Genomic DNA, 15,822 nt, shown 5'->3' on the forward strand with positions numbered 1-15,822 from the left:
TTACTGTGTGGACTTTAATACATTTATTAAATTAAAACGAGAACAATATTTTTCGGGGGTCTCAACGTTTATCGTGTGTATATTTTCTTTCTTTATTTTAATGGACACATTGAGAAAATTACAAAGGGTGCAGTACAATTTATAACTATAACTACAGTTTATACATCTATTATAACTATTTTTGTCAATTAGTGTTTAAATGTGAGCGTTGAACAGAATCCTATTATTCAAACGCAAATCAAATCCATCCATCTTCTGCCGCTTTATCCGGGGCCGGGTCGCGGGGGCAGCAGTCTGAGCAGGGACTCCCAGACTTCCTTCTCCCCAGACACTTCCTCTAACTCCTCCGGGGGGATCCCGAGGCGTTCCCAGGCCAGCCGAGAGACATAGTCTCTCCAGCGTGTCCTGGGTCTTCCCCGGGGCCTCTTCCCGGTGGGACATGCCTGAAACACCTCCCGAGGGAGGCGCCCAGGAGGCATCCGAAACAGATGCCCGAGCCACCTCAGCTGGCTCCTCTCGACGTGGAGGAGCAGCGGCTCTACTCCGAGCTCCCCCCGTGTGGCCGAGCTCCTCACCTTATCTCTAAGGGAGCGCCCAGCCACACGGCGGAGGAAACTCATTTCAACCGCTTGTATCCGCGATCTTGTTCTTTCGGTCACTACCCAAAGCTCATGACCATAGGTGAGGTCAGAACGTAGACCGACCGGTAAATAGAGAGCTTTGCCTTTCGGCTCAGCTCCCTCTTTACCACAACGGTCCGATGCAGCGACTGCATCACTGCAGCTGCTGCACCGATCCAACTGTCGATCTCACGCGCCATCCTTCCCTCACTCGTGAACAAGACCCCGAGATACTTGATACTTGAACTCCTCCACTTGGGGCAAGGACACCCAACCCACCTGGAGAGGGCAGCCACCTTTTTCCGGTCGAGAACCATGGCCTCGGATTTGGAGGTGCTGATTCTCATCCCAGCCTCTTCACACTCGGCTGCAAACCGTCCCAGTGCATGTTGCAGGTCCGGGTTTGATGGAGCCATCAGGACAACATCGTCTGCAAACAGCAGAGATGAGATCCTGTGGTCCCCAAACCGGACACCCTCCGACCCCTGACCACACCCTCTGACCCCTGACTGCGCCTAGAAATTCTGTCCATAAAAACTATGAACAGAACAGGTGACAAAGGGCAGCCCTGAGGAGTCCAACATGCACTGGGAACAGGTCTGACTTACTGCCGGCAATGTGAACACAGCTCCTGCTCCGGTCAGACAGGGACCGGACAGCCCTGAGCAAAGGGCCCCGGACCCCGTACTCCCGGAGCGCCCCCCAAAGGACACCCCGAGGGACACGGTCGAAAGCCTTCTCCAGATCCACAAAGCACATGTGGACTGGTTGGGCAAACTCCCATGAACCCTCGAGCACCCGATGGAGGGTATAGAGCTGGTCCAGTGTTCCACGACCGGGATGAAAACTACTCTGCTCCTCCTGAATCCGAGGTTCGACTATCGGTCGGATTCTCCTCTCCAGTACCTTGGAATAGACCTTACTCGGGAGGCTGAGGAGTGTGATCCCTCTGTAGTTGGAACACACCCTCCGGTCCCCCTTCTTGAACAGAGGGACCACCACCCCGGTCTGCCAGTCCAGAGGCACGGTCCCCGAACGCCACGCGATGTTGCAGAGACGTGTCAGCCAAGACAGTCCTACAACATCCAGATACTTTAGGTACTCAGGGCGGATCTCATCCACCCCCGGAGCCACCGAGGAGTTTGCCAACAACCTCAGTGACTTCAGCTTGGGTGATGGATGAGCCAGCCTCCGAGTCCCCGGTCTCTACTTCCTCTTCGGAAGACGTGACTGAGGGATTAAGGAGATCCTCAAAGTATTCCTTCCACCGTCCGACGACATCCCCAGTCGAGGTCAGCAGGCCTCCACCCGCACCGTAAATGGTGTTGGTGAGGCACTGCATCCCCCTCCTGAGGCGCCGGACGGTTTGCCAGAATTTCTTTGGTGCCGACCGATAGTCCTCCTCCATGGCCTCCCCGAACTCCTCCCAGGCCCGGGTTTTTGCCTCTGCGACAGCACGAGCCGCGGTTCGCTTAGCCTGCCGATACCTGTCGATGACCTCCTGAGACCTAGAAGCCAGAGTGGCCTGATAGGCCTCCTTCTTCAGTCTGACAGCATCCCTTACTTCCGGTGTCCACCACCGGGTTCGGGGGTTGCCGCCACGACAGGCACCGGAGACCTTGCGACCACAGCTCCGAGCAGCCGCATCAACAATGGAGGCGGAGAACATGGTCCACTCGGACTCAATGTCCCCAACCTCCCCCGGGACATGGGAGAAGCTCTCCCGGAGGTGCGAGTTGAATACCCTACTGACAGAGGGCTCCACAATCCCGATCACCCCTCTCCAGGTGTCACTGTCATTGCCCACGTGGGCGTTGAAGTCCCCCAGTAGAACAATGGAGTCCCCGGTCGGTGCACTGTCCAGTACCCCTCCCAAGGACTCCAAGAAGGCCGGGTACTCTGCACTGCTGTTCGGTCCGTAGGCCGCCACAACAGTGAGAGACCTGTCCCCCACCCGAAGGCGGAGGGACGCGACCCTCTCGTTCACTGGGGTAAACTCCAACACGTGGCGGCTGAGCTGAGGGGCTATAAGCAAGCCCACACCAGCCCGCCGCCTCTCCCCGCGGGCAACACCAGAGAAGTGGAGCGTCCAGCCCCTCTGGAGGAGATGGGTTCCAGAGCCCAAACTGTGCTGGAGGTGAAGCCGACTATATCTAGTCGATATCGCTCAACCTCCCGCACAAGCTCAGGCTCTTTCCCCCCAGCGAGGTGACGTTCCATGTCCCCAGAGTTAGTCTCTGTGTCTGGAGATCTGGTCGCCGAGGCCCCTGCCGTCGACTGCCGCCCAGATCTCTCTGCACCGGCCCCTTATGGATCCTCCTGCGGGTGGTGGGCCCACGGGAGGGTGGCCCCACGTCGCTCCTTCGGGCTGTGCCCGGCCGGGCCCCGTGGGGTAAGACCCGGCCACCAGGCGCTCGCCATCGAGCACCCATCCCAGGCCTGGCTCCAGGATGGGGCCCCGGTGACGCCGATCCGGGCGACGTAAACGGCCTTGTTCTTTTACTCATCATAATGGGCTTCTGAACCGATCTTTGTCTGACCCGTCACCTAGGACCTGTTTGCCTTGGGAGACCCGACCAGGGGCTTGAAGCCCCCGACAACATGGCTCCCGGGATCATTCGGGCACTCAAACCCCTCCACCACGTTAAGGTGTCGGTTCAAGGAGAACGCAAATCAAATCACAATTACATTTTCTTCCCAAATTGTGCAGACCTAGAATTTCTTGTAAGTTTTGAGTTCTAGAAAGTCAAACAAGTCACGTCCAAGTCTCATTATATAAACTAACTAGTGTCTTGTTTAATGATTTTAATGATGCTGTACATTTAAACATGCTATACCAGGATTATCCAGCTTTATAGTTATTGTGTCAGTTTTAATACGTCATAACCTTCTGCAGTAATATATTACATTTGTTTTTTACAGTTATGTTACTGCAGAGTTATTCAGAAGGGATATTTCCATGTGTTTTTGCCTTCAGGTTTGTTGGTAGGAGTGATCCTGCGTTATGGGATCCCAGCTACAAGTTATCACAACCGGGCCCCCCTGAGCTGCTCTCTGAAGGAGGGCCCCGCCAGCACCCTTCTGCTCAACGTCAGTGGAAAGTTCTTTGAGTACAGCCTGAAAGGGGAAATAAACCTCGGAGAGATTCACAACGTGGAACAAAACGATATGCTTAGAAAGGTAACAATACACCAGTTATTGTGCAATTATAGATTATAGTACGTGTGCTTCACCAGTGAAGTGAACGAGAGCTAACGCAGCAGATGCAGAGTGTATGTTAGATATGAGGAAAGGCTGATCTCTTCTGATGTTATAAGAAATGGCCCTTCTCCTCTTTTTGAAGTCCACACACCTTCAGCTTGTGATCTGCAGAGGTGATTTATTTGTCTTGGTTTATTAATTTTATTAATAGTAATTAGAGCACAAAAAGTCTGTGAATATGAGATTTTTACTCAGTTTGACCCACATGAAGCCAAAGTAAAGACCGTCCTGAGTTCATACATAATAATGAATGTTTCCTCTGTACATTTGATGTAAATAATTCTCAGTTTGAGTCATAAGCCTCAATAACAATGATGCACATTATTTCAATAGATAGTTGCATTTAACCAATTAACTCGTTTAAGAAGAAATAACACCATATAAGATAAACACACAATAAACCGGTGCCGTGATTAACTTTATGGACTCAGTAATTCAGGCGTTCTTAAAACAATTATTGCTAATTAAGTGCTTGATCTCTATCCCTTGTGTACTCCTGATCAGTGGATGTTTTTGCAGTGTTTACATTTGTTTAGCCTTTTTAATATGCTCATACTATCCATCCATCCTAATATCCTCAAACTGCTGTCTTTTGCAGGTGACCTTTGACCCAGAGGTATTCTTCAACATCTTGCTGCCTCCTATTATCTTCCATGCAGGATACAGCCTTAAAAAGGTGAGCGAGGCTCTCGGTTTGATGCATTGTGTTGACCTCAGATCATCTTTGTTCTTGGCTGCTTCACTACTAAGCTCCAGGTTTATTTCTCTGAGTAGTTAATAAGAGAAGAATTTGTGAAGATGGCGTTCAGTTCCTTTGTAAAGTGTTGTAATAGTGTGCGCTGCCACCACCTGATGTCTCATTGGACAGATGCTTGAATGAGGCGAGTCCTGATTGGCCACAGAAGCAGCAGAAGACTGAACACAAGTGGCTCTTCAAGGGGAAGTCAATAACAGATGTCTTTCACTTCCTCTTTTGACTTTTAGTTTCCACTAAAATACCTCACATTACATATAATGTATAGAAAGAGTATGTTCAAAAGTACCTCATTTACACATTGTCTTTAAAACAAACAATATCACAGATGCCACTATGGAACTCAAACATATATGTACATGTACACGGAAAGTGTGTATATATATATATATATATATATATATATATATATAACACAAAAGAGATAAACTGATGTTCGAATCACATGGAGGATCTGATCTATAAGTTTAGTCTAATAAGTCGTGTTCTTTGTGTGTTTCCTTTACATCTCAGAGTCTCTGGCTCGAGTCGCCGCAGCTTCTTGAACACGTTGCGTGACTTTATTTGAACTATTTAATTGTAACCGGTTTAACAGCTCAGGGTCCGGCCCCAGTTTGACTTCCACAGCACTAAAAACACTACAACACTTAAAACACTAAAAACACTACAACACTTAAAACACTATAAAACACTAAAAACACTACAACACTTAAAACACTAAAAACACTAAAAACACTAAAAACACTTAAAACACTTAAAACACTTAAAACACTAAAAACACTAAAAACACTTAAAACACTAAAAACACTAAAACACTAAAAACACTAAAACACTAAAAACACTAAAACACTAAAAACACTTAAAACACTTAAAACACTTAAAACACTTAAAACACTTAAAACACTAAAAACACTAAAAACACTACAACACTTAAAACACTAAAAACACTACAACACTTAAAACACTTAAAACACTTAAAACACTAAAAACACTAAAAACACTTAAAACACTAAAAACACTAAAACACTAAAAACACTAAAAACACTAAAACACTAAAACACTAAAAACACTAAAACACTAAAAACACTAAAAACACTTAAAACACTTAAAACACTTAAAACACTTAAAACACTAAAAACACTAAAACACTAAAAACACTAAAAACACTAAAACACTAAAAACACTTAAAACACTTAAAACACTAAAAACACTTAAAACACTAAAAACACTAAAAACACTTAAAACACTAAAAACACTAAAAACACTAAAAACACTTAAAACACTTAAAACACTTAAAACACTTAAAACACTTAAAACACTTAAAACACTTAAAACACTTAAAACACTAAAAACACTAAAACACTAAAAACACTAAAAACACTAAAACACTAAAAACACTTAAAACACTTAAAACACTAAAAACACTTAAAACACTTAAAACACTTAAAACACTAAAACACTAAAAACACTAAAACACTAAAAACACTTAAAACACTAAAAACACTAAAACACTAAAAACACTAAAACACTAAAAACACTAAAACACTAAAAACACTAAAAACACTTAAAACACTTAAAACACTTAAAACACTTAAAACACTAAAAACACTAAAAACACTACAACACTTAAAACACTAAAAACACTACAACACTTAAAACACTTAAAACACTAAAAACACTTAAAACACTTAAAACACTAAAAACACTAAAACACTAAAAACACTAAAAACACTAAAACACTAAAACACTAAAAACACTAAAACACTAAAAACACTAAAAACACTAAAAACACTTAAAACACTTAAAACACTTAAAACACTTAAAACACTAAAAACACTAAAACACTAAAAACACTAAAAACACTAAAACACTAAAAACACTTAAAACACTTAAAACACTAAAAACACTTAAAACACTAAAAACACTAAAAACACTAAAAACACTTAAAACACTTAAAACACTTAAAACACTTAAAACACTAAAAACACTTAAAACACTTAAAACACTTAAAACACTTAAAACACTTAAAACACTAAAAACACTAAAACACTAAAAACACTAAAAACACTAAAACACTAAAAACACTAAAAACACTTAAAACACTAAAAACACTTAAAACACTTAAAACACTTAAAACACTAAAACACTAAAAACACTAAAACACTAAAAACACTAAAAACACTTAAAACACTTAAAACACTTAAAACACTTAAAACACTTAAAACACTAAAACACTAAAAACACTAAAAACACTAAAAACACTTAAAACACTAAAAACACTTAAAACACTTAAAACACTTAAAACACTAAAAACACTAAAAACACTTAAAACACTTAAAACACTTAAAACACTAAAAACACTTAAAACACTTAAAACACTAAAAACACTAAAACACTAAAAACACTAAAAACACTAAAAACACTAAAAACACAAACACTAAAAACACTTAAAACACTTAAAACACTTAAAACACTAAAAACACTTAAAACACTTAAAACACTAAAACACTAAAAACACTAAAACACTAAAAACACTTAAAACACTAAAAACACTTAAAACACTAAAAACACTAAAAACACTAAAAACACTAAAAACACTTAAAACACTTAAAACACTTAAAACACTAAAAACACTTAAAACACTAAAAACACTAAAGCTAGTTTTGGGTGCAGAAATCATTGCAGTGACATGTAGTTCCTGGAATGTATTTTATCAAGTGAAACTATTTATTTTATTTATATGAATAAAAAGGAAAATAAAATAAAAGGAATTTGCAAAAGCTGAATAAAGTAAATAGATAATAATGAATTAGTCTTTGGTCAAAATCAATAATAGTTTAAATAAAGGATTTTAAAAATTTGATCTTCATCTTCAAAAGAGACAAGAATATTGAAATGTATTTGTTTTTTTAAATGTTTATAGATCGATAATATTGTTGTGTTTATGAATTATTACAGTTTTATTGTGTTAAGTTGCTAAACGGTGTCATTCATTCTTCTTGAACTTTGTCAAAAATCAAATGTTTATTCATCTTTATTTTTTGTCTTGCAGAGACACTTTTTCAGGAATCTGGGCTCCATTTTAACGTACGCCTTCATTGGCACCGTCGTCTCATGTTTTGTTATTGGGTGAGTCGAAACGAGGAACTTTTCAGACCTTGTTTGAACTTCCCATTTCAAATGTCTATAGTATGTATGTTGTCTTTATAGATACAATCCTTTAGGTTTATCGTTTGTGCTTAAACCCTGTCTGTTCTCATGCTTCTGATTAGGAATCTAATGTATGGAGTGGTTAAACTGATGCAAGTAACGGGACAATTAATGGAAAAGTTTTACTACACAGACTGCCTTTTCTTTGGTGCAATTATTTCAGCTACCGACCCAGGTATTCTCATTTAAACATATAATCCTCACAACACCACAAAAGACCATTAAGATGAATGCTTTTGTGTGTAGTGACCATGTTGGCCATCTTCAGTGAGCTCCATGCAGACGGGGATCTACACGCGCTGCTGTTCGGAGAAAGTGTCATGAACGATGCAGTTGCAATTGTTTTGTCATCGTAAGTAAAGTAAAGTAAAGTAAAGTAAAGTAACTTCATTCACTTCAGACATAGCCCTCCCTTTTCATCATTCTAATGTCTCTGATTGGCCGATGGAGTTGGACCAGGCTGTGCAATGTCTCCCTCTGCTGGACAAGTGTAGATCGTCTTTGACATGAATTTCTATCTAGACTGTGTGGATGGTCCTCATTTTATTTTCTACACATTATGGAATATGAATGTCCCTCATTGCCACTTTTATTATTGGAAACATATTCTAAACAACGAGACGGCAACTTTATCATTCATCTTGTTTTTAGCCGTTTCTCAAACAGGAAACGTTGGTTCTCGTTGTACTCTCAGTTTCAGATTCAATAACCTTATTTCCTGTCCCTGCCGCAGGTCGATCGTGGCCTACCAGCCGAGCGGAGCAAACACTCACACCTTTGACCTCTCGGCCCTTTTCAAATCAATTGGAGTTTTTCTGGGGATCTTCAGCGGCTCCTTTGTGATGGGCGCAGCCACTGGAGTGGTCACTGCTCTAATATCCTTTACATCTGTGTCATAAACGGCTTTAAGATATGACCAAAAGAATATAATTATTTAGCAAGTTCAAATTGAGAAATGATAAAGTGGTGCAAGGCAGAGAATGTGAGCCAAGCACGGAGCTGCAGTAGATCTGCACCTGCTCCACCTGCTCCACCTGCTCCACCTGCACCACCTGCACCACCTGCTCCACCTGCTCCACCTGCACCACCTGCACAGAGCACAGATTAACACTAGATGTATCATATTATTCATTTTGCATATGAATTGTTTTTCTTAGCATGTTTTCCACGTCACTAAGTTCACTAAACTGCACTGCTTCCCGCTGCTGGAGACGGCCTTGTTCTTCCTCATGTCCTGGAGCACTTTCCTGTTGGCCGAGGCTTGTGGCTTCACTGGTGAGAATTATATCACCAATATGTATTTTTAAATGAAATGAAATCAATGTATTTGATACAAATGTAGCACTGGATCATGAATTATGATTTTCCAAAATATCAAACTGTAAGATGCAAATCAAACAAACTTGGTTTCAATTAAAATGGTGACGTTCTGAAAAGTCAATGTATTTGAAAGATTTGAACAGTTTTCTTGACTTGTCTAAATCAATATGAGGCCAAACCTTGCTACACTAATCCATTCAGTTTCATACAAATATCTGAGTAATTGAAGATTGTTTGTGTTAAAAATGTATTCCTGCTGTGCCACTTTTATGTCTGGTTCAGTCCCACAAGTTTGAGATTATTATTATTATTATTATTATTAGGCCCGAGCGCCACAAGCTGCGAGAGGCCTATTAATCTCGTAAGGCCGTGCAAAGCACGGCTGCGAAAGTGCGCACGTAATGCGCACGAAATCAAGCGCGAAGCGCTCGCCCACTTTCAAACACTCACTAACGCACTCCTTCACTCATGCACGCCCCGTGCATACTAATTAGTAGTAGGAAAATGGAACATTACCGTTGTAAACGGGCGAAGCCCGTGCAAAAGTGCGCACTAAACGAGCATTTTACATTGAGACCGCGAAGCGGTCGTCATTTCAAATTGAACATTATTACTGTTTAGAGGGCCAAAAACACAAAGTGGGCGGAGCCCACTCAAAATTAAGGAAAGTACCCGTCAGTGACCAGGGACCCACACCATGAGGTAGGAAAGCGCGAGCGCTTTCCGAAAATGTATAGTTTATGATATTTGAAAAATGGGAAACATTGTTTTCGCATCGGAATATTATTCTTTCTTCTTCTTCTCGGGACCAACCCCCCTATTTTTCACCCAGTGAACATTGACGAAAAGTCACAAAAATTTGCACACCTCTAAAAATCGTGCCTCTCTACATTCTGGCTATTTCCTTTTTCTAAAATTAAAAAAATTGGCGCGTCAGCGCCCCCAAATGTACCAAAAATGCATTGAGAGATGGGAAATGACCCAAAAAAAATCTGATCGTAGAATCATGAAATTTGGCGCAGAGGTAGATGGTGACAAGAGAAGTAAAAAATATTATTACGGCAACGCCGTCCGCCCAACCAAATGTCGGCCATATTGCTTCAAAAATGGCTAAACATGACTTTGGAGTTTTTCCAAACTTTTACGAACTCCTCCCAGGGCGTTGGCCCTAAAAAGCTGAAATTTGGTGAAAATGCTACTGAGGAGTGGGACATCAAAAGTTATCCAAATTACATTGATACCTCTCACGGTCTCTGTGCGGCGAAGCCGCAAACTGTAGCTAGAATTTCAGAAATCTCCCATATTTAAAATTTCTGCCGTTTGCGCGGATAAAGTCCGAATTGCGTCAAATTAGAATCAGTTGTTAAACTCTTTGCCCTAAACCTACTTGAAGTGAAATAAATTCATTTGGCGCCACAGCGCCCCCTACAGATTTTATATGGAGGTTAAATATTTAGTTTTGCGAAATTATATGAAATTTGACACAAAACTCAATTTTGGCATCCCCATCAAAAAAGTCAATGAGACCCATGTCATAATTGTTATGGCGTTGCCGTAACGATGACCGAAACCTTCCATGTTATTCCAATGGGGAAATCGCCAGAACATGTTTACACTTTAGACTTTCACAAACTCCTCTTAGGGCGTTAGCCCTATTAACCTGAAATTTGGTGAGACTCATCTTCAGGGGTGGACCATCAAAAGTTATCCACATTTTTATTCAAAGAGTCACGGTGTCTGTGCGGCAAAGCCGCACATTTTGCCAAGAATTCAAAATAAAATTGCTTTTTGATGGTAAAACAAAGGGGAGAAGATGTGACAGCGTCACAGATTCAGCAGTAGGCGTAATAAAAGGACAATTGGGGCGCGTTAGCGCCCCCTCCTCTTGCGACGTGGCGGCGGCGTGGCGAGGGCCGATCATTGCCGCTTGCGGCTATATTTAGGCCCGAGCCCCAGCAGGGCGGAGGGCCTATTGCTCCCGCAACGCTGCCGAAGGCAGCGTTGCAACTGTCTTACCAAACATGCGGGCGCAGCCCGCATGTTTGGTGCCCCGTCGCCCCTGGCAAGTACAGTGAACTAGCCCATGCCGAAGGCATGGATCATGCATACTTACTCCTGCTATGACAGAAATAGTCAACAATTAGTGAATGGGCGTAGCCCATTCACTAATTGTTGACAACAGCAGCGCGAAGCGCTGCATTCCTCCAAAAACCCTCCTGGCATCGTCCCGTACGCGAGAGTCCATGCCGCAGGCATGGGCCATGCTTGTATCTGCTCAAATCAATGGAAGTCTATGGGGAGTGGGCGGGGCATCCCGATGGAATAGGGAGTGACGAGCGCGTAAGTGCTCGTAATGATGATTCCACCCCATGGCGGCATCGGGAAGGCTTAGAGCTTTCAAACGATGTATAATTTGTTGTTATAGTGGAAACGGCTATATTGTTTTTGCTAAAAATATTATTATTATTTTTCTTGTTCTTCATCGCTTTGATCTCTAATTTGACCCCCTGAACATGCTCAAAAACTCACCAAACTTTGTCCAAAATTCAGAATCGGCGAAAAATTTTGTTTTTTCTGGGCCATTTTTTTTTTCCTAAAAAAATGGCGCGACAGCGCCACCGACAAAAGTCAAAATACATTGCGCCTATGGGAGACGCCCCGAGGTCAACTTTGTCGTAAAGCTACGAAATTCGGAACACGCATTCCTCTCGTGAGGACAAAAAACAAATATTATTGTGGCCACGCCCCCAGACTTACCCTATGGCCGCCATCTTCCTTTGAAAATGAAAACACGCTGTGTTAGCCATTTTGTTCACGTCAAACTTTGACGAACTCCTCCTAGGGCGTTTTGCCCACCAACTTCAAAATCGGCGTACGTTCTCTGGACAAGTGGGGCATCTAAAGTTATCCAATTTTTTTAGATACCTTTTACGGTCTGTGTGCGGCGCAGCCGCAAAGTTGGACAACTTATTTTGGGATATTGCAGATCTAAAAATTGTTCCCATTTGATCAAAACAAGTCCGATTAGGACCAAATTTGAATCAGTTGTTCAACTTTCTAGTTTGGACCAGTTTATGATGACAAAATTTAAATGGGCGCGATAGCGCCCCCTACAGAGTGACCTTTAAATTAACATCGAAGGTCAAAAATTAGTTTTACCAAAATTGTCTAAACTTTACCCAAAATTCTATTTTGGCGTCCCGATCAAAAAAGCCAATCAGACAAATGCCTTAATTTTTACGGCGTAGTCGTAGCGATGAGATAAACCTCCCATGTTATCCCTATGGGAAAACCGCTAAATCTCTCGAATATCCACATTTTTACGCTTCACACTTTAACGAACTCCTCCTAGTGCGTTTTGCCCACCGACCTCAAAATCGGTGTACGTCCTCTAGACAAGTGGTGCATCTAAAGTTATCCAAATTTTAAGGATAGCTTTTACGGTCTCTGTGCGACGGAGCCGCAAACGTTTCCCAGAATTCGGACTATTTGGCCTTCAGAGTGGCCTATAAACAATAGAGTTTTTCCAAATGACATGATATTTTGCACAAAATTCTAATTTGCCATCCTGATCATAAAAGTATGAGAGCCAAAGTCATATTTTGTACGGCGTAACCGTAGCGATGACAGAAACATCCCATGTTATCCTTATGGGAAAATCGTAGAATCGCTCAAATCACCACATTTTTACGCTTCACACTTTAACGAATTCCTCCTAGGGCGATTGTCCAATCAAGTTCATATTTGGAGAATATCACCTACACAAGCGGGGCATCAAAACGTATCCATATTTTGATTCTAAGTGCTACGGTCTCTGTGTGGCGGACCCGCAAATATATGTCAGAAATGGGAAAACAGCGAAATCTCTGAAATGTTCACATTTACGCTTCACACTTTAACAAACTCCTCCGTGGGCAATAGCTCGATCAAGCTTTACTTTGGGAAAAATCATCTACACAAGCGGAGCATCAAAAGTTATCCATATTTTTATTCCAAGTGTCAAGGTCTCTGTGTGGCGGACCCGCACATTTGACTGACACTTGTGTTCATTTGCACTGGATTGGCCATGTCCAATGTGTCGCCGTCTGTCAAGTTCTTTTTTAATTCAACACACAATAAGGGCGCCATCTTTATCAAGTCGAAAGCGCAGAGTCGGAAGGCCGGCAGCCTGCGAGGGCCGTTGGATGCCGCTTACGGCTTTAATTTTTATTATTTTTCTTGTTCTTCTGCTTTTTGAGCTCTAATTTGACCCCCTGAACATGCTCAAAAACTCACCAAACTTTGCCCAAAATTCAGAATCGGCGAAAAATTTTGTTTTTTCTGGGCCATTTTTTTTTGCGTTAAAAAATGGCGCGACAGCGCCACCGACAAAAGTCAAAATACATTGCGCCTATGGGAGACGCCCTGAGGTCAACTTTGGCGTAAAGCTACGAAATTCGGGACACGCATTCCTCTCGTGAGGACAAAAAAAATATATTATTGTGGCCACGCCCCCAGACTTACCCTATGGCCGCCATCTTCCTTTGAAAATGAAAACAAGCTGAGTTAGCCATTTTGTTTACGTCAAACTTTGACGAACTCCTCCTAGGGCGTTTTGCCCACCAACTTCAAAATTGGCGTACGTCCTTTGGACAAGTGGGGCATCTAAAGTTATCCAATTTTTTTAGATACCTTTTACGGTCTGTGTGCGGCGCAGCCGCAAAGTTGGACAACTTATTTTGGAATATTGCAGATCTAAAAATTGCTCCCATTTGATCAAAACGAGTCCGATTAGGACCAAATTTGAATCAGTTGTTAAACTTTCTAGTTTGGACCAGTTTAGGCTGACAAAATTGAAATGGCCGCGATAGCGCCCCCTACAGAGTGACCTTTAAATTAACATTGAAGGTCAAAAATTAGTTTTACCAAAATTGTCTAAACTTTACCCAAAATTCTATTTTGCCGTCCCGATCACAAAAGCCAATCACAAAAATGCCAAAATTTTTACGGCGTAGTCGTAGCGATGACAGAAACCTCCCATGTTATCCCTATGGGAAAACCACAAAATCTCTCAAATTACCACATTTTTATGTTTCACACTTTAACAAACTCCTCCTAGTGCGTTTTGCCCACCAACCTCAAAATCGGTGTACGTCCTCTAGACAAGTGGGGCATCTAAAGTTATCCAAATTTTAAGGATAACTTTTACGGTCTCTGTGCGACGGAGGCGCAAACGTTTCCCAGAATTCTGACTATTTGGCCTTCAGAGTGGCCTATAAACAATAGAGTTTTTCCAAATGACATGATATTTTGCACAAAATTCTAATTTGCCATCCTGATCATAAAAGTATGAGAGCCAAAGTCATATTTTGTACGGCATAACCGTAGCGATGACAGAAACATCCCATGTTATCCTTATGGGAAAATCGCAGAATCGCTCAAGTCACCACATTTTTACGCTTCACACTTTAACGAACTCCTCCTAGGGCGATTGTCCGATCAAGTTCATATTTGGGGGAAATTATCTACACAAGTGGGGCATCAAAACTTATCCATATTTTGATTTTAAGTGGTATGGTCTCTGTGCCGTGGAGCTGCAAATATATGTCACAAATGGGAAAAACGCCAAATCCTTGAAATGTTCACATTTACGCTTCACACTTTAACAAACTCCTCCGTGGGCAATAGCTCGATCAAGCTTTACTTTGGGAAATATCATCTACACAAGCGGAGCATCAAAAGTTATCCATATTTATATTCTAAGTGCTACGGTCTCTGTGCAGCGGAGCAGCAAATTTGACTGACACTTGTGTTCATTTGCACTGGATTGGCCATGTCCAATGTGTCGCCGTCTGTCAAGTTCTTTTTTAATTCAACACACACTAAGGGCGCCATCTTTATCAAGTCGAAAGCGCAGAGTCGGAAGGCCGGCGGCCCGCGAGGGCCGTTGGATGCCGCTTGCGGCTTTAATTCTTTCTTCTTTCTTCTTCTCGGGACCAACCCCCCTATTTTTCACCCAGTGAACATTGACGAAAAGTCACAAAAATGTTCACACCTCTAAAAATCGTGCCTCTCTACATTCTGGCTATTTCCCTTTTCTAAAATCAAAAAAATTGGCGCGTCAGCGCCACCAAATGTACCAAAAATGCATTGAGAGATGGGAAATGACCCAAAAAAAATCTGATCGTAGAATCATGAAATTTGGCGCAGAGGTAGATGGTGACAAGAGAAGTAAAAAATATTATCACGGCAACGCCGTCCGCCCAACCAAATGTCGGCCATATTGCTTCAAAAATGGCTAAACATGACTTCGGAGTTTTACCAAACGTCGTACTTTTACGAACTCCTCCCAGGGCGTTGGCCCTAAAAAGCTGAAATTTGGTGAAAATGCTACTGAGGAGTGGGACATCAAAAGTTATCCAAATGACATTGACCCTGTCACGGTCTCTGTGCGGCGAAGCCGCAAACTGTAGCAAGAATTTCAGAAATCTCCCAAATTTAACATTTCTGCCGTTTGCGCAGATAAAGTCCGAATTGTGTCAAATTAGAATCAGTTGTTAAACTCTTTGCCCTAAACCTACTTGAAGTGAAATAAATTAATTTGGAGCCACAGCGCCCCCTACAGATTTTATATGGAGGTTAAATATTTAGTTTTGCAAAATTATATGAAATTTGACA

At 42.2% G+C, this 15,822-nt stretch overlaps 1 protein-coding gene across 1 annotated transcript in view; it reads left to right on the forward strand.

Annotated features, from left to right (window-relative positions):
- slc9a7 (solute carrier family 9 member 7) overlaps positions 1-15,822 on the forward strand; it is a 61,897-nt gene that overhangs the window by 1,738 nt on the left and 44,337 nt on the right. The window contains exons 2-8 of the mRNA XM_072439369.1: positions 3,598-3,800; positions 4,480-4,557; positions 7,688-7,764; positions 7,908-8,020; positions 8,092-8,197; positions 8,579-8,725; positions 9,020-9,120. Coding sequence (XP_072295470.1) covers positions 3,598-3,800; positions 4,480-4,557; positions 7,688-7,764; positions 7,908-8,020; positions 8,092-8,197; positions 8,579-8,725; positions 9,020-9,120 — 825 coding nt within the window. The remainder of the gene's footprint in view (positions 1-3,597; positions 3,801-4,479; positions 4,558-7,687; positions 7,765-7,907; positions 8,021-8,091; positions 8,198-8,578; positions 8,726-9,019; positions 9,121-15,822) is intronic.

The sequence above is a fragment of the Eucyclogobius newberryi genome, unplaced genomic scaffold, assembly GCF_026437365.1.
Source record: "Eucyclogobius newberryi isolate DKJ021-1_F unplaced genomic scaffold, fEucNew1.0.hap1 SCAF_9, whole genome shotgun sequence".
Lineage (NCBI taxonomy): Eukaryota > Metazoa > Chordata > Actinopteri > Gobiiformes > Gobiidae > Eucyclogobius > Eucyclogobius newberryi.